Source organism: Diabrotica virgifera, chromosome 4 (genome assembly GCF_917563875.1).
Source record: "Diabrotica virgifera virgifera chromosome 4, PGI_DIABVI_V3a".
NCBI classification, from domain to species: domain Eukaryota; kingdom Metazoa; phylum Arthropoda; class Insecta; order Coleoptera; family Chrysomelidae; genus Diabrotica; species Diabrotica virgifera.
The window spans coordinates 178,426,476-178,453,875 of record NC_065446.1 but is presented as its reverse complement, the minus strand read 5'-3'; the positions used below and the strand labels follow the sequence as shown (position 1 = coordinate 178,453,875).

Genomic DNA, 27,400 nt, shown 5'->3' with positions numbered 1-27,400 from the left:
TTATAATAATACAGTAGAGCGTCGATTATCCGAATGTCGATCAACCGAACGACCGCTTATCCGAACTGCCGACTTGTCACGTAAAAACTCGATTGAAAATACCTAAACGTAAGCGTATTGTCCTTTCTATGAAAAATAAACATGAGATTAACAAACGGTCAGAGGGACGTGAATCTGCAACCAATTTATCCAATAAATACAAAGTTAAAGTTAGTAGGTTAGTAAGACGGATAAAAAAACAAAAGACGGACATAAGTAACTTTATGTTTCGGCTTAATTCTTCTGACGGATTCACAAATCGTAATACGATAAAACTTGCCTTAAATACGGATTTAGATGATGCTGTATATAAGCGGTTTACTCAAAACTTAAAAAAAAAGATCTCGGGGAGAACCTATTTATCCTCCCAAGATCCCAGGAAGTTTTAGCTTTGTTGCATATAGTTTGTGATGCCAAACTGACACCGAAAATCAAATTTCACATTTTTTAATCCATTCTGAAATAGTTTGCCAGATACATGGTTAAAAAACACGTAACCCAGTCGCTCGTAAATAGGTAGGATTGCCTCGGCAGAAAAAATTGAAGATTTTTTAATGCTTGAAAAATCTTCATTTTGTTGCAAATACAACACTTTTTGTTTAATCTCTATCCTGTTTGTCACTAAAGATATACACGTATCATGTATGTATGCAAGTATGTAAAGATGTATGTAAATAATGCTTTCATTCGTCTATGGATAAACAGGAGGTATTCCTATATCAATACAGTTCGATTATCCAAAAAAATCGATTTTCCGAACATCCCTGTCCCCCAATTAGTTCGGATAATCGACGCTCTACTGTATTTGGAACAGCTTTTCCAAATAACTTTTTTTGATATCTCTAACACGAAGCAAATTGAATCGCATATCGAAAATTCACCTATTTGTGGATTCGCAGTAGACCGCGTTTAAAATTTAAATTTCAGTTGACTATTTTAAAAATTGTGAACCATCAACCTGTATGACTTTGCCAAATTTCAAATCTGTATATATTTTGATAGCCGAAATAAAGGGGTGTCTTCATCTTAAACGCGACACATTGTATATTATCAATTTAATAATTTATTGCAACTAATATAGACGTATTTTTTATACCTAGATTCAAAATATACATTCAAAATACTCACTAATTCAATAATTTTATCATAAAAAGTTCAAATTGATTGCAATGAAGTATTGTGTAATAATATAATATATACAGAGTGAGTTTTATGTATGGAAACCCTCAATTATCTCGGAAACGCATTGGACGATTTTTATAAATTTTGGTGGTTAGAGGATTTCTAATGGAGCCGATATTATAGTGATAATTACATTGTTGACAGATCTTCCGTTTTTCTAAAAATCTAATCAACTTTCTTATTTCATTAGGAACACCCTGTATATTTTTTGCGTTTTGAAGTCCTTAAGAAATACTGATTATTTTTCATGTCAGATTCCCTATGCCTAAAGGCCATAATTTCGGAGTTATTGCTACATTCAGTAAAAAAAATTTTAAGCAAATTATAAAAATTAATTTTTTTGGCACGGGTAGACATTATTTTACGTTCTTTGGACCATTGGAAACAAAAATGTTCTTTTGTAATTTTTCACTTAAGTTAATCGTTTTTGAGTTATAAACAATTTAAAACTGAAAAAAAAAATCCAAAATAATGACGATTTTCAAGGTTCAAAAACACAAATCAAAAATATTATTTTTAAAACTCCGAAGTACACAAATTCAAGTTCAAGCCTTATTTTATCAGCTACCAGTAAGTAATTTAAGCTTGTTTCATTCTAAAATATTGTTTTTTAGTTTTTAATGCAACCCGATCGCCCGTCCTCTCATATGCGCTTCATTAAAAATTATTAAAAAGCAATGTTTTAGAATAAAACGTGCCAAAAAATTTTCTTTGCGAGCCCCTAGAAGAAGGGCTTAGCTTGAATTTGGGTACTCAGGAGTTTCAAAAATAATATTTTTTATTTGTGTTTTTGAACCTTGAAAATCGTCATTAAATTTTTTTTCAGTTTTAAATTGTTTAGATCTCGAAAACCATTAACTTTAGAAAAAAATTACAAAATACCTTTTTTCTTCCCAATGATCCAAAAAATGTAAAATAGTGTCTACACGGGCCGAAAAAGTTGATTTTTATTATTCGTTTAATTTTTTTTTTAAGTAAATGTAGCAACAACTCCGAAACTATGGCATTTAGTTATAGGCAATATAACATGAAAAATAATCAGTATTTCTTAAGGACTTCAAAAGGCAAAAGATATACAGAGTGTTCCATTTGAAATAAGAAAGTTCATTAGATTTCCAGAAAAACGGAAGATCTGACAATAATGTACATAATTATCACTATAATATCGGCTGCACGAGAAAACCCTTCCCCATCACAACCTATAAAAATCGTGCAAGCAGTTTCCGAGATAATTGAGGGTTTCTATACATAAAACTCACTCTGTACTTATATTATAATATTATATTATTATTGCCCGGTTATCGATAAATGAGAAATTTAAAGAGATAGGCCAATTGGTGTAGGTACTAGTGGTATTACCACTTGTACACCAATTGGACTATCTCTTTAAATTTCTCATTTATCTATAACCGGGCTATACAGATTAATTAATTGGTTCATTATTCAATGCAATCAATTTGAACTTTTTATGATAAAATTAGCGAATTAGTCAGTATTTTGAATGTATATTTTGAATCTAGTTATAAAAATACGATCATATTAGTTGCAATAAATTATCAAATTGATAATATACAGTGTGTCCCATATAAGATGAAGACACCCCTATATTTTGGTTTCGGCTATCAAAATATATACAGATTTGAAATTTGGCAAAGTCAGACAGGTTGATGGTTCACAAATTTTAAAATAGTCAACTGAAATTTAAATTTTAAACGCGGTTTACTGCGAGTCCACAAACAGGGTGAATTTTCGATATGCGATTCGATTTGCTTCGCGTTAAGAGATATCGAAAAAGGTTATTTGGAAAAGCTGTTCCAAATATTATTATAATCCCACATACCAAATTTTATGAAAAAATTCACACTTCTAGTGTTGTTCAGTTGCTGTAGTCAGGATCCTATATCCTAAAATTGGCTGTCCCGAGATGCATCTCGAGACAGCCAAAAACAGTTTTTTCCATTTTTTCCTTCATTCCGCTCAGATTTTAAAAATTCTGCCTTTGCCATTCAAAAGAACGACAAAAATTACACAAAAAATATTATTTAGAAGTTGGCCAAATCATATTATCATAACCTAAAATTTTTTTGAAAATAAAAAAAAAATTTCTGGGCTCATTTTGTATTACAAAAATCTGAAAAAAAATAAGGCTGTTTTGTATTCAAAATATACATCCTCTTGAATTTTTTCAGATTTTTGAAAGTAAAATTGCGCTTACAAAATAATAAAACCTAAAAATTTTTCTTTTCTCGATTTAAAGGGTTATAGGACCTCTGGGAAGCTAAAATTTTGCATAAGGGTATATCCTTTATCGAAAACATAAGTAGCGGGGCTGATCAGTGCGGGGGCATTTTTTACCATCTTATCCCGTATAGTCTTTACCTATAAACTCTCAAATTTGCACAACTTACCTTTCAAACAACTTATAGTCCAGAAAGCCACTGCTCATCCGCTAGAAAAAATATTCCGATTCGGATTTTTGCACAATCTTACTCAAAAAGGACCCCTTTTAACAAATTTGCATGTTGCCAGGACCAAAAGTGGGTCAAAAATTTTTTAAACGTTTTTTTTTTTGTTTTTTTCCTAAAATTATTTTTTTGCATGGAACAAAGTTTTTTTTAGTGCAAGATTCAAAACTCCTTTGTTTTTTAATTGCTAATCAAGCGTGCGCGACACTATTTTCCACCGACCGACGGTATGGTGCAAATAAAAGGAATAAATTCGTTATTTCGTAAGCCGGCGACTTTAAGGAAAAATCCCGAAACAGGTCGATTTTTATTTTTAAGTTATGATATTGTGGCATATATAGTATACTAGTGACGTCATCCATCTGGGCGTGATGACGTAATCGATGATTTTTTTAAATGAGAATATGGGTCGTGTGCTAGCTCATTTGAAAGGTTCTTCAATTCTCTATTCAGTAATATAAACATTTATATAATTATTTATACATGGTGTTCTTCTACTTCTATTTTTGTCAAATAATTTAATTTAATAAAAAAATTTTGGACACCCTGTATAAATAATTATGTAAATGTTTACATTACTGAACAGAGAATTGAATAACCTTTCAAATGAGCTACCACACGACCCCTATTCTCATTTAAAAAAAATCATCGATTACGTCATCACGCTCAGACGGATGACGTCACTAGTATACCATATATGCCACAATATCATAATTTAAAAGTAAAAATCGATCTGTTTCGGGTTTTTTCCTTAAAGTCGCCGGTTTACGAAATAACGAATTTATTCCTTTCATTTGCACCATACTGTCGGTGGAAAATAGTGTCGCGCACGCTTGATTAGCAATTAAAAAACAAAAGAGTTTTGAATATTGCATTGCAAAAAACTCTCCGGGATTTCATCAATCGATGTTTTTGGCAACATTCAAATTGTAAGTTTTTCACATAGTTTTTGAAGGTTAAAAATGGCCGATTTCGCAATTTTTCAATTTTTAATCGCTTAATGTCAAAAACTATCAACTTTAGAGAAAAGTCACTAAAGACCCTAAAGACAAAAAAACCTAAAAAAAACTTTGTTTCATGCAAAAAAAATAATTTTAGGAAAAAAAACAAAAAAAAACGTTTAAAAAATGTTTGACCCACTTTTGGTCCTGGCAACATGCAAATTTGTTAAAAGGGGTCCTTTATTTAGCGGATATTTTTCCTAGCGGATGCGCAGTGGCTTTCTGGACTATTACTAAACAATGTTTCATTCAAAATAAATCTCAAAAATGTAATTCAAATGATACGACGCACGTCTCAAAAATGTAATTTTTTGAAAACTTCGTAGTTTTACAGAATTACTACTAGTCTAAGATACGATATAGGGTCGATTTGCACCGATCTGTTTAATGGATAAAAATTATTGGATATGTAATTTAGCATGTTAACAATTACAAAAAACAAGGGTTGCCCGATCTAATCTTGTTCTAACTATAATTAATTAATAATTAAAAAATGAATATAAATTTAAAAAAAAAATTCGACCCGGACAGATAGTATTTCAGATTTTTTAGGTCATTCTAAACAAAAAAGGTCTTTTGTAATTTTTCTCTAAAGTTGATCGTTTTCTAGTTATAAACAATTTAAAACCGAAAAAAGAACGAAAGATGACGATTATCAAGGCTCAAAAACATAACTATAAAATACAATTTTTGAAATTACGAAGTACCTAAATTCAAGTCCAAACCTTATTCTATCAGTTCTTGATAAGTCTTTTGGACTTATTTCATTCTGAAACATTGTTTTTTAGTTGTTAATGCCCGTCTCCCCATAAGAAACCTTCCCCATTAACAATTAAAAAAATATGTTTTAGAATTAAACATGGCTATAATTATTATCGAGACCTGATAGAAAAAGGTTTGAACTTGAATTTATGTACTTGATGATTACAAAAATGATATTTTTTACTTGTGTTTTTGAGCCTTGAAAATTGTCATCTTTTGTTCTTTTTTAAGTTTTAAATTGTTTATATCTCGAAAACGATCAACTTAAGAGAAAAATAACAAAAGGCCTTTTTTTGTTTAGAATGGTCCAAAAAATCTGAAATAATATCTGCCCGGGTCAAAAGATTTTTTTTTAATTCATAAAAAAATGTAATTTTTTTAAATATTAATTAATTATTATAGTTAGAACAAGATTAGATCGGGCAACCCTTGTTTTTTGTAATTGTTAACATGCTAAATTACATCCAATAATTTTTATCCATTAAACAGATCGGTGCAAATCGGATCCTCTACTATACTTTAAGACGATATTACTCAAGTTTGAACAGATTTATTATAATTTTATGGGTGTTTTTTAAAGATTACGATGTAATATTTAAAATTCACTAAATTATTTTACTTTAGAAATAAAATAAACAATTTCTTATTGAGAAAATTAAGAAAGATTAAAAAATGTAACACTGGTAATACATAAACCGAAAATTACCTGCTCAAAAATGTTTATACAAAGTGATCAAAACTGTTTTCTGTAAAACTTACCTAAAATACGTTTAATAATAAGTTTCAACAATAATAAATGTTCAACAAAAATTTTTTTGTGCTCTTACATAGAGTATGTCGGCGTAAACTGGAGCCTATTGAATTGATAACTTTTTTATTATCAGTTTTACGAAAAAAAGTTATTCTTTATAAAATACTCTGCATCATATAGAATCTAAGATACAACCATGAGATATCAAATTTTATTAATTTTATAAAAGGTATGTCAAAAAATATGAATTTCACTCAAGAGTAAAGTACCTTTAAATTTCACAATATCGAAAATTGTTACTAAGAAAAGTTCTTTGGAATGAAAACTAAGTTTCAATATTCAATTACATCCTTCTAGTTGAAATATTGTGCACTATAAGGGCACTTAACTGTTAAGCGAAATTCATATTTTTTTACATACCTCGTATAAAATTGAAAACGTTTGATATCTGATAGTTGTATCTTAGATTTTAGACCAGGAAGAGTATTTTATGAAGAATAACTTTTTTTCGTAAAATTGATAACAAAATAGTTATCATAATTGTAATATAATGATGATGGGTGTCGCGTAATTTGAGAAAAAATTGAAAAAAAAAATTTCAATTAGAAGCATGAAATTGTATTTTAAAACATAGTTTTTAATTTGAAATAACTTCATAATAACTTCAATATCTTCAATAATTTCATAATAACAATTTTTAATATGTATTCTGGAAAATAAAGGTACTTTACTCTTTAGCGAAATTCGTATTTTTGACATACCTCGTATAAAATTGATAAAATTTTATATCTGACGGTTGAGTTTTAGATTTTAGACTATGCAGAGTATTTTATGGAGAATAACTTTTTTCGTAAAATTGATAATAAAAAATTTTCCCATATGGTTCCTAGCTACGCAGATATACTGTAGGTATAAGAGCTTCTGTAAAAAAATTTTCAAATTGAAATGCCAAGTTCTAATTCAGCATAATAAAAAAAAAATAGAAACATATTTGATCAAAGTAAAATTAGTACATTCTTTCACGGTTTTTGCTGTAAATTTTAAAGAACCATTTGGATTGACATGAAATTTGGCACACGGATAGCTAACATGTCAAAGATAAAAAGTGATATTGTGCCGATGTGTGCTTTTGCCATGAGGGTGAATTTCACCCCCTATAGGGGGTGAAAAAATATATGTCCAAAATAAGTCCGGAAATGGATAAAGTGACTTATTCTAAGCAACTTTTATTCTATAGAGTTTTTTCACTAAGTCAATACTTTTCGAGTTATTTTCGAATGAATATGTTCATTATTCAACAAAATAACCACGTTTTTAGATGGTTTTTAGCAAATAACTCAAAACGAGTATTTTCTAGAAAAAAACATTCTTAGCAAAAATATAGCATGTAAAAAACTGAAAAAATGGTGTATATGTTAGGACTCTAGACCCAACAGAAGCAGAGTTATAGCTAAAAATAGGTTAATATTCGTCAAATTCCAAATCGAATATTTTATCGTGAAATATCCAAAAAATAAGGCACTTTTTGGGGAAAACTCATTACAACTTTTTTAAAGTGCTAAAAAAATCTTTATTTTTATTTTATAAAAAAATTTCTAGCATCAAAAGTAAATAAGTTACGCCCAAAATAAAGTTGGTCCCTTTTGTTTTGACAAAAAAAAATCGGGAAGATCACCCCCTAATTAGCAACTTAAATGAAATTAATCGTTACCGCTTCACAACTTACTTTACTTATGTTTTATTTATATGATCTGTAAGTTTCATTAATTCAAAGTGCTTATTTTTGAAAAAAAATTGGTTTTAAAGTATAATTTAAAAAAATTTTAATTTTGAAAAACATGCTTTGTTTCATAATAACTTAAAAATTGTCAGAGATACCAAAAATCCTAAGGAACGAAAAAAGTCGGCTATGCTTTTCTGAATATTTTTTATTTTTTTGTTTTTCTATAAGACAAAAACTGGTTAAGATTTGGTGTTTCTAAATTTGCATACACTCGTGATGCAAGTGACTCGTTCAAGTCCTTTTAACTGCAGCCCTTTCAAAAATAAAAACTTTGAACCGATGAGACCTACAGATCATATAAACAAAATATATACGAGTAAAAAAAACTTATGAAGTAGTAACGATTAAGTTCGTTAGATATGCTAATTAAGGGGTGATTTTCCCGATTTTTTATTAAAACAAAATGCGCCAACTTTATTTGGGCGTAACTTGTTTACTTTTGATGCTAGAAATTTTTTTATAAAGCAGAAATAAAGCTTTTTTTAAACACTTTAAAAAACTTAAAATGAGTTTTCTCCAAAAAGTGTTTCATTTTTTGATTATTTCTCATTGAAAGATTCGATTTCGAATTTGACGAATATGAACCTATTTTTCATTAGCTATAACTCTGCTTCTGCTAGGTATAGAGCCCTAACATATACACCATTTTTTCAATTTTTTACAGGCTATATTTTTGCTAAGAATGCTTTTTCTAGAAAATACTTACTTTTTGAGTTATTTGCGATAAACCGTCTAAAAACGTGGTTATTTGAAAGTATTTGAAAAGTATTGACTTGGCGAAAAAACTCTATGGAACAAAAGTTCCCTAAAATTAGTCATTTTATCCATTTCCGGACTCATGTTGGACAAGTATTTTTTCACCCCCACGAGGGAGTGAATCTCACCCTCACCCATTTAGGTCAATCCAAGCGTTTCTTTAAAATTTAGAGGTTTTGCAATATTTTACCGTTAAAGAATGTGTTATAAAATGAGTTAGGTGAGCTAAATAGCTAACTAAATGACCATCAACGATTATAAAATTTATTCTTAATTACAGGACAATAGGAAACTTGACTGACATTATATTTTATCATTTTCTGACATTACATTACTTCTATTATCAATACTGTCAAATACATAAAGTGACAACCATAGAATAATAGCTACTTTTTATTATATTGTATATTCTAACACTCTCCCTCAATATGAAAAGTAGATAAGCTAAATATTAGACCCTAAAACAAAATCAATATACAATTTTGGTTTATTTCTAAAACGCGTAGAGTAACGCCTAAATTCTTCAACACCATCATCGCTTCTTTCTGCACTTTCCATATTCTTAGATTCCACAATTTCATTGATACCACTTTTCCATTCTTCGGAGTTTTCATTTACACTAAAACATTCCGACTGATTCTGGTTCACTGATTCGGCTTTAACTTCAAAAATTCGCAAATTGCATGTAACCTCAGGTTTAAAGTGTACGTCGTGGCGCGATACGATTCTTCTTTCAGATGGAATCCATATTCTAAAACCATCCCTCTCATTCACGTAACCAACTAAATAACCATGTATCGCCTTGTCATCAAATTTACTGCGAAAATTTTTGTTAAAGTGAACATAACATTCAGTGCCAAATATTCTTAAATATTTCAAACTCCCAACTGGCTTTCCATACCACAATTCATAGGGACTTTATTCTCAATTGATGATTTTCCTGTGCGATTCAGAAGATACACTGCAGTATTACATGCTTCTGCCCACAATTCTTTGGACAACTTGCATGGGTTTAACATGGAACGAGCACACTCTATAATGGTACGGTTTTCCCTTTCAGCAATACCTGTCTGCTGCGGTGTATAGGGTGGAGTGATACAATGCTCTATACCTCTACTCGCAAGTTCCGATACCTTTCTATTGTCAAACTCTCTCCCTCCATCACATCTTAGTTGCTTTACTACATGGCCATTTGTGTTTGCTTCATTTAAAAATTTTTCTAAGAAGGTACATACCTTACTTTTGTGTTTCATAAGAAAACTTTTCGAAACTTACTAAAGTCATCTTTAAAACATACGTAATAACGTGCTTTTCCCAGTGATTCTATAGACATGGGTCCATTCACGTCTGCATGGATCTGCTCACCAGTGACTTGTGGCCGATTGATCCTAGTTTTAAATGGCAATCTATGCATTTTTCCAATTGCACATCCATCGCAAAAGCTTTCTTTGCACCCATCAATGTCTATATTCATTTTCTTCAAGACCTTCTTTACGTGTTGCTTATGCTGATGACCAAATCTTTCATGATACACTTGTAACATATCTGTTGACTCTACTATATTTGCTTGAATGGGATTGGTCGGTTTCACAACACGTATATCAAGTGCATACAGGCCATTACTCAAGTAGATGAAAGAGTGATACTACATTTGACATACTACATTTTCTTTTCCTTTATTCATTACTGAAGTACCCAGTCATTACAGATTTAAGAGTAATTTTATTATGTAGATTTACACTTTTTTCGTCGAGTACTGTAACGAAACCCCTTTGTGCAGCAGCTTTCACAGAAAACAAATGAGCACTTGCTTCAGGAACATAAAAAACATTCTTCAATTCAGCATCTTTCCATTTATTATTCAGATGCCTTTGAATTTTCACCATTCCTTTTCCATGGGCTAACATACATACATCCTTCTTACCAAGTGATATCTTTTCAGGTTCAGCAAATTCTGTATAAGATGAGAAATATTGCTTATCTGTAGTGATATGATTTGTGGCTCCACTGTCACAATACCATTTCCCAGCTTCAACACAATTGTTAGATGAGGCACTTAAAACAACAGACAAAAAAACAACATCATTACTTTTATTGTCGCCTAAATTCTCAGCAGATTTTTTCAATGGACACTCTCTCCCAATTGCCTAATTTCTGGCATCTGTGACAAGAAAATTTTTCTTTTGCACGATGTACATTTTTCTTTGACTTTGTAGTAGCTGTACTTTGGCTCTGTTTGTATTTTTCTGTCGGGCTATTACGTGCAACAAACGCAAAAGATTCTGTGGTACTTTGGTCACGTAATTCAATGGCACACAATTTCTCAATCAATAAATTCAAAGTTTGATTCTTCGATGGTATCGTGTCCCACAAATCTTTGAAATTATCAAAGTCCTTACCCAAAGTTGATAAGATCCGACCATTTAACATTTTTTCGGATAAAACATTTTCATCATGATTCAGCAATTCATCATTAAAATCTACAAACAGTTTCTGCAACTTCGCAACATGTGTGCTATAATATCTTCTTTTTCATCACGCTGGACTCTAAAAAAGGCTTCAATTAACATGTTTAACCGTTGCGTACTGCTACGTTCAAATCGCGCACGTAATTTGTCCCATATTTCACTAGCATGAGTATATGTCAACACCAGCTCGGCAACAGTTTTTCCTAGCGTACCTGCTAACAAGCTTGCCGCTTTTGCATCGTCTTTTAACCATTGTTGATGCTTCTCTACTTCCAATGAAGTTGAATTTCCAGCAACCTCGGGACACTTACACGTACCGTTCACAATGTCTTCAAGTGCATACGCTCGTAATAACATGGAAACGTGCCATTTCCATTTTGCCCAGTCTTCAGGACCCTCAAGTTTATCGACTTGAATTTTATAATCGTTATTGCTCGTCGCCATATTTTTTCACCTGTTCACAGTTTACGTGAATTGGGCCCGTAACCTGTTATAAAATGAGTTAGGTGAGCTAGCTATCTAACTAAATGACCATCAACGATTATAAAATTTATTCTTAATTACAGGACAATAGGAAACTTGACTGACATTATATTTTATCATTTTCTGACATTACATTACTTCTATTTATCAATACGGTCAAATACATAAAGTGACAACCATAGAATAATAGCTACTTTTTATATTGTATATTCTAACAGAATGTACTCTAAATGATGAATTAAACGATATTTTTAAAATTATTTATACAAAACAATTGTTCTTGTTTAAACAATTAATAAACAATTAGCGGCAAAATCTGCGAGTAGAACTGTTTACTTTAACATGTCTAAAAGCTAACAAAAAAAGTGTTAGAAAAATATAAGCTTGTTTGAATTATTCCGAAACAATGCATGTTTTCGTTCTATCTTGACTCTAGATCTTGGCTCTTGACTATAGAATCTATAGGTAAATATAAAATTATTTTATAGTTGTACATTAACTAAGTACGAAATTATATTATTATTATTATTATATTAACCATGGTTTCACTAATTGACATCAATTCTGCAATAAAGCTAATTTTGATTGAGACTGGCTGAATATCAACTGTCGAACTGCAGGTTGCAGGCTGCAAAACACTGAAATTGGGAACAATTTCATCCATTGGAAAGAAACGCGATTTCAGTTGATAAATAATGAAGTCCAATACTCAATAAAATATGTTTATCTACTATGAACAAACTTTCCGAATCTTGAAATTTGAACTAATTTTCGCACACTTCCTCAAAATGGCTGTTCACCTTCTTCTGAGTAGTTTTGGAAAACTCAGGGTTGATGTATCACACCTCTGCTGCTCTGCTTGCTTTCTTTTTAAAAATTTGCCCCCCCCCTACTAAGGGGCTTTTAGGGGGAAGCACGAGGTTAGGAGTGGCACTTTTTTGTAATATCTGAATAATATCTGATATTAGTTATTAAAATATGTCATCTGAAATACTTACTGTATACATCTTAAAAATAAAAATATCTACTTACTATGTATATTAATAAATACAACTATGGTAATATTTTTATCACTACGTAAATACAATATACCCGATTCAACACCTCGAAGATTTAAATCCTCTTATTGATTTTTTACTTTATTTTTATTTTTTAATATTTTATTTTATATTTTCTTAAATATTGAAGTTATACTTCTTTAGGCGCGTTGGGAGTGAATTTATATGTGCGTGAATTCATCAAAAGTCTTGGTCCTGAGCGCAGCTCAAACGTTATACGTGCTCTGATTGGGTAATTACAATAATCTATCAACAATTGTTCAATATGTCGGGTATTTTATTAATACGTCAATGGTTATGGGTAGACAAATATTGTGCATATTAGTTTTTATTGTTGTGAGGACACAGACAAAAGCAAGTTTCTAATTGTAGTGACTTTTTAAATAGTTTTTAAAAGCAACAGGTGCGTAATTTTAAATGTTTCAGTATTGTAATAAAAAATTACATAGGTAGGTACTTACCTATTTGCAAAATGGAAAATGGACCTACCTAGTAGGTAATGCTTTGATTTACATAATTTGATTACCAACAAAATTTCTACCGATCTTCATCTAATATATTGTTTTCTTACTCTATGTTTTGTTGTGTTTTAATATTTTAATTCCACAAAAATTAAACTAATTTGATTAAATTCAGAACTGTAACAGTAAAACGTTCAGTTAGCCTATCTTCCCACATGACGAATATGTGTAAGTGGGAACATGAGTAGAGGCTTCGATTCCAAATCTAAGCACCCTAACATTCGCGGATTCGATCCCCAATTCAAGTTTTTATTTTTTTATTTTTTTATACAGTTTGTAAGTGTATTTGTCATATAATTTTTTTTCAGAAAATGCGTATTTAGTTAAAATTTTTGCCAACAATTATTTTTCAGAAATCATATCTTTGTGGCATTTTTCAATGTGTTTGTGTGTATTATTCTTTTATTTTTTTTAATTTTTGGTATTTTTTTTAATAAAAATTTTTTGGAAAGTAGTAAGTATTAAAATTAGTTTAATATTTAAATAAAATATAAATAAACTGTTTAAAGTACATACACCAATTTCGTTGAAATCACATAATAGAAGTATAACTTCTTACGTTCATACAAAGTACACACACATCCTTTTTTGTATTGTCTCCTTTTTTTAATTTGTTTTAATTATTTTTTTGTAAACATAGGTTACAAATGTATCTTTAAGGGCGTTGGCGCAAAATTTCGGGCTAATGCTTATTAAATGCATTCATTTTTTTTTCGAATCCTGAGAAAACTAATAAGATTTTTGAAAAATTTGAACGCATAATGAAAGATGGCATTATTACCTAGGGCCGAAAGTCCCTGAAAACTTCTATAATGTTTATTTTAATAAGTTACAGGGGTAAAAAAAACCGAGAAAATTTAGTGTCATTTTTAATTGCAAATGTTTCATTCAAAAGAAACTTTTTGTTTATTCTAATCGGTAATAATGTAATTTTTTATTCTGCGTTTAAATTTTTCAAAAATAATTATTAGTTTTTTAGAATTTTAAAAAAAGGATGCATTTAAAAAGCTTTGGTCCGAAATTTTGCGCCTACGTAAAAACAATTTTATTTCATAAGTGGCTTCCACACTATATGTAGTTTATGTAAAATCAATAAGGATTTGCTCAGAAGGTAGTAATGGCTGAAATACTGCCAAAATTTGTCGATTTATGCATCAGTACAGAAGTAAGTAAAACACACAAAAAAGCAAAATATTAGACTATTAATAAAAACCAACTCGTGTCTTTAAGAAAGTGTGCACATGTATTTATAGGTAAAAAATGATTCACAAACTCACCTTTTGCGATGACTCCAAAGATATTTGCAGTTAATGTGTGGGAAGTGGAAATATATTTTTGTTTATGTAGAATGTTGAAGTTTATGTGACGGGTATACGATGTGTGTATTATGGATGAGACTGTTCTTTCATATGAAGCACATAGGACACAGGAAGCACACCTTATACAAGAACGAACATAATTGTTATTTTAGTTTATTATCAACTCGGCACAAAAATTTACAAATATATACAGTGTTTTTAAATAAAACTGATCATGCATTTTTACGATTGTTAATGATTTTTTTTAGTCTCCTTACATTGCTCTTGGCGTGGAGGGACGTCGAAAAATCACTCTCTGGCACAGCACTAAGGTAATCATCGATTCTCTTTTCGCGATTTTTGTTTACATGAATAGCAGACATCATGTGCATAGGCTTAAAGTTAGTAACTCCGGTTTCATCTATAAGAACATAAGGAACTCTACCAGCTAGCACACCTCTAGAAGCGTCCTTGGGAATAACTGCTTGATGCGTACCACGTGATATTAATACCGGGAACTCCAAATTTGTTCTTTTTACTAAATAATCTTCAATAGCCAGTAAGTTTTGTTTTTTCATGATTTGTAGAGGGATGCTTCTTGATGTTAAAAGCGGTGATGGATTAGAAATCAAGACTGCACTTTCCCTCACAAGCTGTCTAATTCTAGGATCTGATTTGGCACATTCCGGGTTCTTTTTAATTCTAGTTATAGCTGTTTTTAGCGAGTAGTCTCTCTCGGATAATTGCTTTATAAGGGTCATTCTCTTTAGCATGTTGGTACTATCTTCTAATACAAATTCTTGTGATGGATTAGATAAATCTTCAACTACATCATCTCGGCCTAAAGCTTTAGCAAAACTAGAAGCTTCTTCTATAAGATCCACATACGAAGATTTTTTCTTTGCTTGTTCCAGATTAAAGTCCATCAAGGTTCTTATAGCACTAACAATAGACCTTTGTAGAACTCTTACAGCATCTTCTTCTGAGGCTACTTCCTTTACCAGCTCTTCGAGGTTCTCAATTAAGAAATTTACGACAACTGAATTAATTTTAAGTATTTTAGCAAAAGCTGTATGCATCATGTTGTCTTGGCCCAAAACTTTTTCGATGCTTTCAATAAGGTCAGGAATGGACATATGCTTATCGACAATCATAGCAAGCGTACAAATCTTTGTATCTTCAATTACTCTTATTAGCTGCTTGAAAGCGGTGTCGCAAATTTCGTCTCTGTCAAATTGTGTTTTCATTAAGTTGGTCATTTCTAAAATCAATTTAATATCATGTTTCATTGTTTCAACTAAGATTTCTCCCATAGCGTGAAGTGCGAGAACTTGGTCCTTAGGCCTATTTTTAAAGACATCGTTGGCTGCAACCAATGCGGATTTGAATAATATTTTTAGTTTATTCGAACAAGAATGAAGTTTAATTTCAGCGTCGCTGGCATTTGTGCTCAAGTAAGACAAGTCGATATTATCGGCCCGTACGCTATTTTTATCGCGGAAAGTCGATGCTCTTCTAGTCATTGTTAAAAGTATGTCTACCAATCTATTAATAGTCTCTGGATCGTCGGAAATTTTAGTAGCTATTTCCAGTGCATCTTTCTCGTTTACATACGATACTAAATTATTTTGGTTGTCCATATGCTGACGTCGTAAATCTTCGAGCTTTTTCTTAAGTTGCGCTTTTTTATCCTCTAAGTTCGCAATAATGCCGTCCATATTATCAAATAATTGCATTTTAAGTTCCTCCATTTCTTGTCGATGTTTTTCTTGCTTTATTCTTATAGCTTCCATATCGAGTTCTTCTATCTCCGAACTATTAAGTTCAACACTCGAAGCCCTTGTAGATTTATCGTCAGAATCAGATGGGTCTGAAATTTCTTCTACGATTATTATCTCTAAAGGTAAAGGTTCTTCTTCTACAATAACCGGTTCGGGTTTTTTCCTTCTTTTAACTTTTCTTTCACTTTCCGGTTGCGGAGGAGGTCGTTCTTCTGCTGTTGTAGCAAAAGTCAATTGACCGTCTGACGTAATAGCTGCTTGTGACGGTAGAAACATGGGATCTTTTTGGTCTTCTCCCATAATTAATCCTCCTATAAGTGTAGGTTTGTTATCAACATTTGTAGTGATTCCTGGAACATACTCATCTCCGTATTCGTTATGTACAGTTTGACCGGGAACAAATACCTCACCTTCTTCAGTAAGAACCATTTGACCACTGACGAAACATTCTTTTCCTGAAGGAAGTGTTACTTTCACACCACTTACCCTTCGTCTTTTTTGGTTTTCCTCTGAAGGAATGTCTTCAATTTCAGCAAGTTCAGCGTTACCCATGCTTTTAATTAAGTCTGGAATTTCTGTAATGGTTGGTAGCTGGTTTAGTGCTTCTGGGCCTCGGTTTAAAATAGTTTCTGCCACATTTTTTGTCGATTCCAAATCGTCGACGTCCATTTCGATAGGAATTTCCGTTGTAGGCTCAGAAATGTCATCAATAAGTTTTTTAGCTTCATCCTCAAATTTGTTCCAATCCAAATTTTTCATTGTTCGTTTCATCATTTCTTTGTATGCTTTAGAATTTTCCCACTTTTGTTTCTTTCTACGTTTTAATATTTTTTTGAGTTCTTCCTCCCATTTTTCCTCTCTGAGCTCTTTTTCTTCAAACATTTTAGCCAAACCCATGGTATATTTTCCATAATGATGTTGTTTTTCTTCGGCAGGTGTGGTAGCACCTTCACCACAGATTAATTCATCAGAGTTTCCTTCAAAGTATTGAATCTCTATGGGAATTTTCTTTTTATCTTTTAATTTTATTAAAATTTTATCGTTTTTTTGAGATACTAAAATATCTATAATATCACCATTTAAAATAGCATTTTCAAAATTTGATTCAAACACAATATTATATTTTTTGTCGTCTACTGTATAAGTAAAATATCCATTTTTGTCTTTGCCTTTTTCTAAAATTTTCAAAAGTATTTTATGATTCTCATTGTCAGGATCTAAATTAGGAGTCATATAAGTAAAATCGCTAGACTTACTGTGAGATAGTTTTCCAAATTGTTTCGATTTCCTTGGTCTTTTTTGTGAGTGGTTCAACAACACTGGAATATATCGCTGAATTTTCGCTCCAAGAAGCCATTTTCCAGTAATTCGCAGGGTTCGAAGAGCTTCTTTTGGATTCTGCGGCTTGAGTAGAGGCAAATAAAAATGTCTTTTAAAAATTTTGCTGGCCCCAGTGATTTTGCAAAATGACAACACGTAATTAACCATTTTTTAAAAAAAGTTTACACCAATTTTTACTGATTTTATTAAAATAAATGTGGACGTGTACAGCGGTTTTTAATGAATGACGTGTTACAAATTAATGGCCGTCACTACACAATAAAATACAAAACAATTTTTCAAACAAAGTTCAAATTGAGTTCGATTTCGATTCGGTTCGTTCGGCGTCAGATGCTAACATCACCGCGTCGTCGATTAGACTGAAGTGGCGTCGAGACGGAACAGCGACGTCCTACTGCTTCGGTTAGAATCGCTTACCAAAGTCGTTACCATATGCATTAAGAACGTGCTGGTATTTCAACATTCTTGTCGCACTCTTCGCTTTTTCGAGTATATCCTTCGTTTTGGTATCGTCGAAGAACGTACCCTTCTTTATACTCAACTCCAACTCTTCTAATTTCTGACTCTTCTTGATAGGTTCGATCGGCACGTACTCTTTGGGTTTTTCAAACTTCAGATTCAAGAATTTTTTTCTCATATCTAAACGCAACTTGTCCACCTTGGATTCTTCTTTAAGGATTTTTTCTTCCAACCTGTCTTTCATTCTCTTCCTTTCTTCTTCTTCTCGTTTTCTCCTCTGTTCTTCCATTAGTTTGAGGGGGTCTTCCATAGGTTCTCTGACTTTCCTAATTTCCCTAGGAGGAGAGTCGGGTCTCTTGAGCTCAATAACTGGCGCACGCTTCTTAACTCTCTCTTTAATTAGTGGCTCGGTTGGTTCATCAGTAACACGTCTACGAATGACGATCTCCTCCTCAACTTTAGGTCTTGGCTTTGGTTTGGGTGGTGGAGGGGGGCTATCAGAGGGAAGACGTCGTCGTCTCGGTCGGTCTTCTTCGGTCGATTCGAATTTCAACTGTCCTTCTTCGGTTATAGTCGACTCACCTGGCAAGAACATCGGTGTAGATTCTTCTTCCCCCATCACAAGGCCGGCAATCAGGGTAGGCTCGAGGTCATCATTAATTGTTATACCTGGTGTATAATCTGCATTACCGTCTTCGCTAATAAGTGTTTGTCCTGGAACGAATACTTCATTCTCATCAGATTTAACCATTTGACCGACAACGAAACATTCTTTGCTGTTACTTGGAAGAGTTATCATTGCACCAGATACATTTGCTAATTCACACATTTCACCAGTTTCTAAATTCTTAATAACTTCTGGGATCTCTTTCATTACTGGTAATTGACATATTACTTCTTCACCTGCAGCTTTTAGTTTCGCAGCTACATTCGTTGTTTTATCCATGTCGTTCACTTCCATTGGAATATTTTCTTCTTCGACAACCTCTTCCTGTTCTTCAACAATTTGTTTTGTGTCTTCCTCGAACTTATCCCAATCCATTTCTTCAAGACATCCTGATAACATTTGCTTCCAGTCGGCATTATCTTCACCCTTGTGCTTCTTCTTTCTTTTGTTTGCTAATCTCATCATTTCTAATTCCCAATCTTCAACACCAGACTCTTTAGCTTCAAAAAGTTTGGCTATGGACATAGTTTCTTTACCGTGATGATGTTCCTGCTCGACATATTCTTTAGTCCATCCGCTGCCACGATAAAGAGGAACATTGTCGTTGAAAGGTGCTAAGGGAAGAGTAATTTTAAGTTCGTTACTTAATTTAAAAACAACCTTCTCACTGCGCTGAGCCATTACAATGTCAACAATATCTTTATCCTTTAAAGCTTTTTCCATTTGTGAATCAATCACCAGGGTACACATTTTATCAGTTACTTCATAGAGATAGTGTTGACCCTTTCCTTTTGATTTTCTTCGCAAAATATTTTGCAGTATTCCATGGTTTTCCATGTTTTCATCAAGGAAGGGAATCACGTAGCGTTCGGTTGCATGTCGTTTTATTCTTTTCTTGACCACTGGTACGCCTTTACCTCTTCTTCTTTTTTCTGCAATTTTTTCATCATGTGGTTTAAGGACTGGGATGTAATGCTCGATTCTATTTCCCAAAACATTTTGACCAGTAATAATTTTTCTTCTCAAAGCATCTTTTGGAGACAAAGGCTTCAGCAGAGGAAGGTAGTAGTTCCGTTGAAAAAGTTTGCTAGCTCTGGTAATTTTGCAAAGGGATATCTTCACATTAATAGGCATCTTGACCCCGTTCTAACTCGATTAAAGTCCGATAAATATTTTGTTAAACTAGTTAAGTACTACTCTGTCCACGCGCGTATCGAGCACAGCAGCGATAATGAACTAGATGTTTCGAATTCGGATGGATTTCTATAAATGCGGATGATGATTATATATGTAATCGATGCTTGGCCCAATTAATTGTTCTTAAAATAGCACAATGGACTGATGTATTTGGCAGCTGCCACGACTAGATGACTGACTTCCATATGCGGTGGCGCATGATCCCCACCGTGTTAAAAATATTCCGATACTCAGGTGGTTCCAACCAATTGAACGGCGTACCTCTTTCTTTATTTAGATATTTCTTGTGATCGACGTCGAAGAATTTTCCCCTTTTGATGCTTTTTTCTAATTCTTTTAATTTTTCACTTTTCACCACGGGTTCTAAAGGCACATACTTTGGTTTTGGCGGTTTGTTAGCAGCCATTTCTCTCAATTTCTTTCTAATTTCTAGCCGTTTCTTATCTATGCTCACCTCTTCCTTAGCTTTCTTCTCATTGAAGACTTCGACACGTTCCTTTTGTTGTTGTAGAAGGTCCTTTTCCAGAATTGGCACAGATAAATCGTACAAAACTTGCTCGGTAGGGGATTTTTTAATTGACGGCGTTGGTGGTTCAGATACTGGTGCTACCGCGGATAATTTTCTTGCGAGTTTAGGGCCTCTTTCACGGCGTTTAGGACCCATATTTTCTGTGAACTGTCGCTTCGGCCTCTCGTAAACGAACTCCTTCTTTTCGCGTTTAGGGGGCGGCCGAATCTCAATCTCCTCGTCTTCGCTATTTTGCTCCTCCTCTAATTCAACTTCCTCCACTTCAGGTAAAGGTGGGGAAGTGTCTATTTTGTAGTCGTCTTCGGTTTCAGTGAATTGAAGCTCGCCAGATTGTGTAATCGTAGATTCTCCTGGCAAGAACACAGCTTTATTTGGATCATCGCCCATTACCAAGCCCGGAATTAGCAGAGGCTCGTTTTCAAGCATAACAGTAAATCCAGGGGTGTACTCTTCTACACCAGATTCATTTACAACTGTTTGTCCAGGAACAAAAAGGTCACCATCTTCAGATTTTACCATTTGACCCGGTACAAATCGTTCTTGTTTTGATGACTTTAATTCGACTTTTAGACCTGAAACATTGGCTATATCTGTCATCTCACCTTCCTCTTTAATTATACTAATAATTTCAGGAATTTCGGGCATTGTTGGTAATAAATTTATGATCTCGTCTCCTGCATTTTTAATTTTTTCTATAACATTTTTTGTTTTTTCCATGTCATCTATTTGCATAGCAATAGGTTCGTCATCTATAGGATCATTTTGTTCGTCGACCATTTGTTTAGCATCGTCTTCAAATTTATCCCAATCTATATTATCAGCTTGGGCTGCCATCATCTGTTTCCAATCAACAGTATCGGCTCCCTTGTGCTTCTTCTTTCGTTTCGACGCCATTCTCATCATTTCTAGTTCCCATTCCTCCACTCCAGATTCTTTAGCTTCAAACAGTTTTGCCACAGACATGGTTTCCTTACCGTGATGATGTGATTCCTCGATTTCCTTTTTCGTCCAGCCTTCGCCTCTATAGAACGGAGCTTTTCCATCATAAGGTAGAATAGGTAAACATATTTTTGTACCGTCCTTTAACACTACAGCAATTTTTTCAGTTCTTTGAGCCATTATCACATCAATAATATCTTTGTCCCTAATTGCTCGTTCCATTTGATAACTTAATACAAGCGTACAATTTTTATCCGGAACATCATAAGTATAACACTGACCACGACCTTTAGGTTTCCTTCCTACCAAGGACATCAGTCTTGAGTGACCCTCCATTTCTTCGTCGAAGAAAGGCGAAACGTACTTCTTGTTCGGCTTCTTTCTCAGACGTTTTTTGCCTAAACCCCGCGGAGTGTACTTTCTTCTTTGTTGTCTTGTATGATATTCCTCCAAAACAGGCATATAATGTTCCATCTTGCTGAGGATATTTTTTCCAGTGATGATGTGACGTCGGAGGGCATCTTTGGGTGAAAGTGGTTTCAGAAGAGGCAAGTAAAAGTTTCGTTGGAAGAGTTTACTGGATCTGGTGATTTTACATAACTGCAACATAACATTGAACGGCATTTTGCTCGATTTTAGTCAAAAACTACACCGAAAACAGAGAATAATCAGAAGAGGTCAGTTCTATAGGATTTCGTCGCGGTTCGGTAAACAACTGAGCAAAAAATACACATTGACGTGGTGGGGTGTGCCTTGTACTTGAAATTATTTTTGTAGCTTATGCCAGTTGAATTAGCGAGGGAGTAGACGGTTAAAATATTTATCGGCATCCATGAAATGTCTTTTAGGAAATAAAGATAAAATGGTTAGTGAACTATTTTCATAATGCATTTCTTGGAATAATATAATTTTTACCATAATGCATTAAAAACATCAAAGATATAAATATAATCGTAAGTTGGACATTTATTGATCCCAATTCAACACATACTCTTGATTGTCTTGCAGGAATCAGCCAACTACTTTCAACTTTTCAACTAAAGATAATAATACATTCCTCTTACATTATTTTAGATATAAATAAGGTCCACAATTTAACATTGAATCAAATCAATTCATTCTTGTGTAACAAACTTCTAAATGTCAAGTTTTAGCATGTGATTGTTTATTTAGGTGACGATTTATTGGTTGCTATTTTATTTGTGACACTAGACCTCATTGGAATAGTATTTGCAACACGTGGGGGATAAATATATCGATGTACACAGGGTCGAATACAAAATCATTGAGATCTAATTAAAGGCTTTAGTCATCTAAGAATTTCCAATGTATGATATTGACGAATGATTAACTTACTTAATTACATTATACAGTATGGTGCAAATGAAAGGAATAACTTCCTTATTTCCAGCGACTTTAAGAAAAAATCCTGAAATAGGTCAATTTTTATTTTTTGAATTATGATTTTTTAACATATTATATAAGCAAGACCTGCACTGGCGACGCGTCCATGTAACCACTGTTACCATTGGTGACAGTTAAAAATCTTGCTAATAAATATTTCATGACCACTATGAAATAATTCCATTTATATTTTTTACCAACAGAAATATTTGTTAATAGGACCTGATTCAGTAAATAGCCAACTAGACGCACGAAAATATTGGCGAAAATATTATGTGAATCCGTTGCACGTTGTTACCACTTTTGCTTGTGGTTACGCAGGATGATCCTCGCTATCGGTAGAAGACTTAAAATATAAACAATAGTTTTCAAAATAATGTTATTTTTCCTACTTGTTCATTTTTTTATGTTAATGTTATGGTAGAATAATCTGTTTAGTTTGTTTATTGTTATATCTGTTACATAGAGAGTGTTCCAACGAAAATTTGACCGCCCTCCCAGTAACTCAGAAACCAAGAGTTTCTTCACAATTTAAAAAAAAACATGTCAATTTGTATCGAAAAAAATTTTCATGCAAAATTCGTCCCCCTTTCCCTGCCCGCATCAACCACCAGTTTTTTTAATAGCAAGTGTGGTCGAGTGGCACATCATTTGAAAGGTTTTATTTTTCTCTACAGGACTCTCTAATTTTTTTTAATTTGCGGAATAACTTTAATGATAATTTTGGATTTAACTAATTTATAATAAATTTGTTAAGTCCAAAATTATCTTTAAAGTTATTACGTAAATTAAAAAAAATAGAGCGTCGTTTAGAGAAAAAAATTACCTTTAAAATGATGTGCCACTCGACTAGACTTGCTATTTAAAAAAAAAGTGGTAGTCGATGCGGGGCAGGGAAAGGGGGACGAATTTTGCATGAAAATTTTGCATTTGAGGGCATGAATTTTGCAAGAAAATTCGTCCCCTCCCATTAAAAATTGACGTGTTTTTTAAATTTTGAAGAAGCTCTTGGTTTCTGAGTTTCTGGAGGAAATTTTCGTTGGAACTGACTGTATAATTTGGGAATAGTGATTTATTTAATTTTATCCCACAGGATTGAAAACAAAAACTTATATTTAGGAGGTTGAAAATAAATTTTTTTAAATAAGATTTTCTTACATCTGGTTTTGGTAACACTTTAGAAAAAGTCACGCGCCGCCACTGGAGACCAGCGAATTATCTTAGAACTGTATTGGCACCAAACAGCAACAATTTAAATAGAGCACACAACATCCGAAGATATGCAAATCCAACGAGGAGTGCGACAAGGTTTCGTCTTATCACCGCTATTATTTAATCTGTATTCGGAGTCTATATTCAGAGAAGCGTTAGACAGGGTCCAAGGTGGATCCAAGATTAACGGAACCAGCATAGACAACATCAGGTACGCCGATCGCCGATGATACCGTCCTAATAGCAAGCAACGCACAAGAACTACAAAATATAATAAATGCGGTAGTTCGTCATAGCGATTTGTTTGGTTTACACTTAAACGTTTCCAAAACTAAAGTTTAGTATCCTCCAAGACACCAATAAACGTACATTTGTATGCCAAGGGACAAATAATAGAGCAGGTTCTTCTTCTTGCAGTACCGTCTCCTACCGGAGGTTGGTTACCATCACAGCAATCTTAACTTTGTTGGCTGCAGCTCTGAACAACTGTATTGAACTGCACCCATACCACTCCCTTAAATTTCACAACCAGGAAATCCTCCTACGTCCCACATTTCTCTTTCCCGAGATTTTTCCTTGGATTATGAGTCTTAACAGAGAGTACTTTTCTCCTCTCATTATGTGGCCTAGATACTCCAGTTTTTTCGTTTGTATGGTTTTATGACTTCGCATTCCTTCCCCATCTTCAGCAAAACATCTTGATTTGTTACTCTTTCTGTCCATGGTATTTTCCACATTCTCCTGTAACACCACATCTCGAATGCCTCAATGTTTTTGATGTTTATCTTTTTCAGTGTCCAAGCTTCCATGCCGTACAGCAGAACGGAGAAAACATAGTATCTTAACATTCTCGTTCTTAAGTTTATATTTATGTCCCGGCTGCATAGGAACTTTTTCATTTTGACAAACGATTGTCTCGCTATCTCAATTCGCCTCTTGATTTCTCTTGTCTGGTCATTAGTATCAGTGAAGCAAACCCCTAAATATTTGTAGGACGTAACTCTTTCAACTGGCTGATTATTTATGGTTAAATTCACATTGGTGTATAGCTTCTTTGTTACAATCATGAATTTAGTCTTTTTGATGTTCAGTTTTAGACCATACTTATTGGTATGAGTGTTTATGTTTTCCATCAAATACTGTAAATTTGCTAGGTTATCTGTTACTATTAGCGTGTCATCAGCGTATCGTATATTGTTAATTAACTCTCCGTTAATGTTCATACCAATGTTTTGCTCTAGGAGCGCTTCCTTACATATTGTTTCACTATATATATATATATATATATATATATATATATATATATATATATATATATATATATATATAGTAGTGGAGAAAGCACACAACCCTTACGCACACCTCGACGAATCTCAATTTCTTCGGTTAACTCATTATCAACCTTGATTTTTGCTGTTTGTCCCCAGTACAACCTGGATATGATGTTAATGTCGCGACTGTCAATGTTAATAATAGAGCATGTAACGTCAATAAAATATTTCGGAGCAAATGTCAGTAGTCAGTGTAACCAAAAATAAAAGAAATACGATCTAGAATCGAACAAGCGAGGAAAACACTCATGAACATGAAAACATTTTTTTACAGTACCAGACCTTAGTCTGGAGCTCAGAATGCGAAGGATCAGATGTTATGTGTTTTAAAAGTCTTGCTATATGGCTGTGAAAGTTGGACAATGGACTCTGAAGTAGAAAAGAGAATAGATGCCTTTGAAATGTGTATATAGAGACGGATGCTGAGAATTCCATGGGTACAAAAAGTTTCTAACAATGAGGTACTTCGGCGCATGAACAAACAAAAAGAATTATTAAGAATATAATAATATAAGAAAGAAAAATATAATACTTGGGCCAAGTGTTGAGAGTTGAGAGGGGAAAGATATGAACCACTTCACATCATATTGGAAGGTAAAGTACCTACAGGGCAAAAGATCAGTAGGTAGATGTCAGAAATCGTGGCTAAAGGACATGAGAAGATGGTTTGAAATCATCCGCAGAAATTCATGCAACAGTTTCCAAAGCTACAGTTGCCATTTGGATCACCAACCTTCGAAAGGATAGGGCGCAATAAGAAGAAGAACGTTATATATATCATTCTAGTGACGTCATCCATCTGGGTGTGATAACAAAATCGATGATTTTTTAGATGAGAATAGGGGTCGTGTGCTAACTTATTTATAATGCTAATACGAATACGAATACGATTAAGATAAGAAAGTTACAGTATCTCGACCACGTTATGAGAGGGGATAAATATGTGTTGCTGCAAACCATAATGAAGGGAAAAATACAGGGAAAAGGAAGTATTGGACGAAGACGTATCTCCTGGCTCAACAATCTGAGAAAGTGGTATAATTGCAGTTCCGTAGACTTGTTCAGAGCTGCAATCTCAAAAGTGAAAATAGCTGTGATGATTACCAACCTCCTTAGAGGAGATTATACCTAAAGAAGAAGAAGAAGAAGCTAACTCATTTGAAAGGTTATTAAATTCCGTATTCAGTAATATAAACTTTAACATATTTTACACAGGGTGTCCAAAAAAAAATTGATTAAAATTAATTGGCACAAAAAGAAGAATGTATGTACATAATTTATTTAATTCAAAATACATTTTATTGTTGTCAGAAAACAGAAAAAAATTTAAAAATAAAAAAAATTGGATCTTTACCGCGCTGAGCAGATGGGACGTGAATTGTAAATTGTGGAATTCCCTCATCTTCCTTAGTCTCAGTATCCGTATGGCTTGCAAATTGTAGAAGCCTCGGAGGTGTAACCAGAGAAGGATCCCATTGTTTTCATTCTGGTGGGATGTAGAATAGCATTATGTTGTTTTATATGCCATTAGAGTGAAAACTTAGTCTTTTTGCTAGCAGTTGCCGCTAGGGCATCTATGCCATTTCGTTCGTTGCAATCCGGGACTGCACGCTGGGGTTTGTTTTGGTTGGCTCAGGGAGAGCAGCATATGTGCCTCCTGATGAGAGACTAATAAGTTTCGAAACCCGTAGGGGTGATTGCGGCACTCTCTGATTGGACTAGAATATGGTTCGGCTGTGTTTTCGTTTTGCAACGAAATTGAAAATGGTTATTCATTTTTGATTTACATTTACTCTGTGTGGAGTATGAAGGGAATCATTCTCGTTGGAACTTTACCGCGCTGAGCAGATGGGACGTGAATTGTAAATTGTGGAATTCCCTCATCTTCCTTAGTCTCAGTATCCGTATGGCTTGCAAATTGTAGAAGCCTCGGAGGTGTAACCAGAGAAGGATCCCATTGTTTTCATTCTGGT

General features: G+C 33.3%; 2 protein-coding genes across 3 annotated transcripts in view; both read right to left on the bottom strand.

The window, feature by feature from the left end:
• The window catches only part of LOC114333464 (uncharacterized), a 349,147-nt gene extending 331,291 nt beyond the window's left edge, over positions 1-17,856 (bottom strand). For both annotated transcript variants that reach the window (XM_050648589.1, XM_050648590.1), the window contains exon 1: positions 14,846-17,856. In XM_050648589.1, the coding sequence (XP_050504546.1) occupies positions 14,846-17,836 (2,991 nt within the window). In that variant the 5' untranslated portion in view covers positions 17,837-17,856. The remainder of the gene's footprint in view (positions 1-14,845) is intronic.
• A 236-nt stretch (positions 17,857-18,092) lies between these two features.
• LOC114333460 (calponin homology domain-containing protein DDB_G0272472-like) lies at positions 18,093-19,949 on the bottom strand. Its single transcript, XM_028283338.2, has one exon. The coding sequence runs from the start codon at positions 19,947-19,949 to the stop codon at positions 18,093-18,095; it is 1,857 nt and encodes a 618-aa protein (XP_028139139.1).
• Between the last annotated feature and the right edge of the window lie 7,451 nt (positions 19,950-27,400).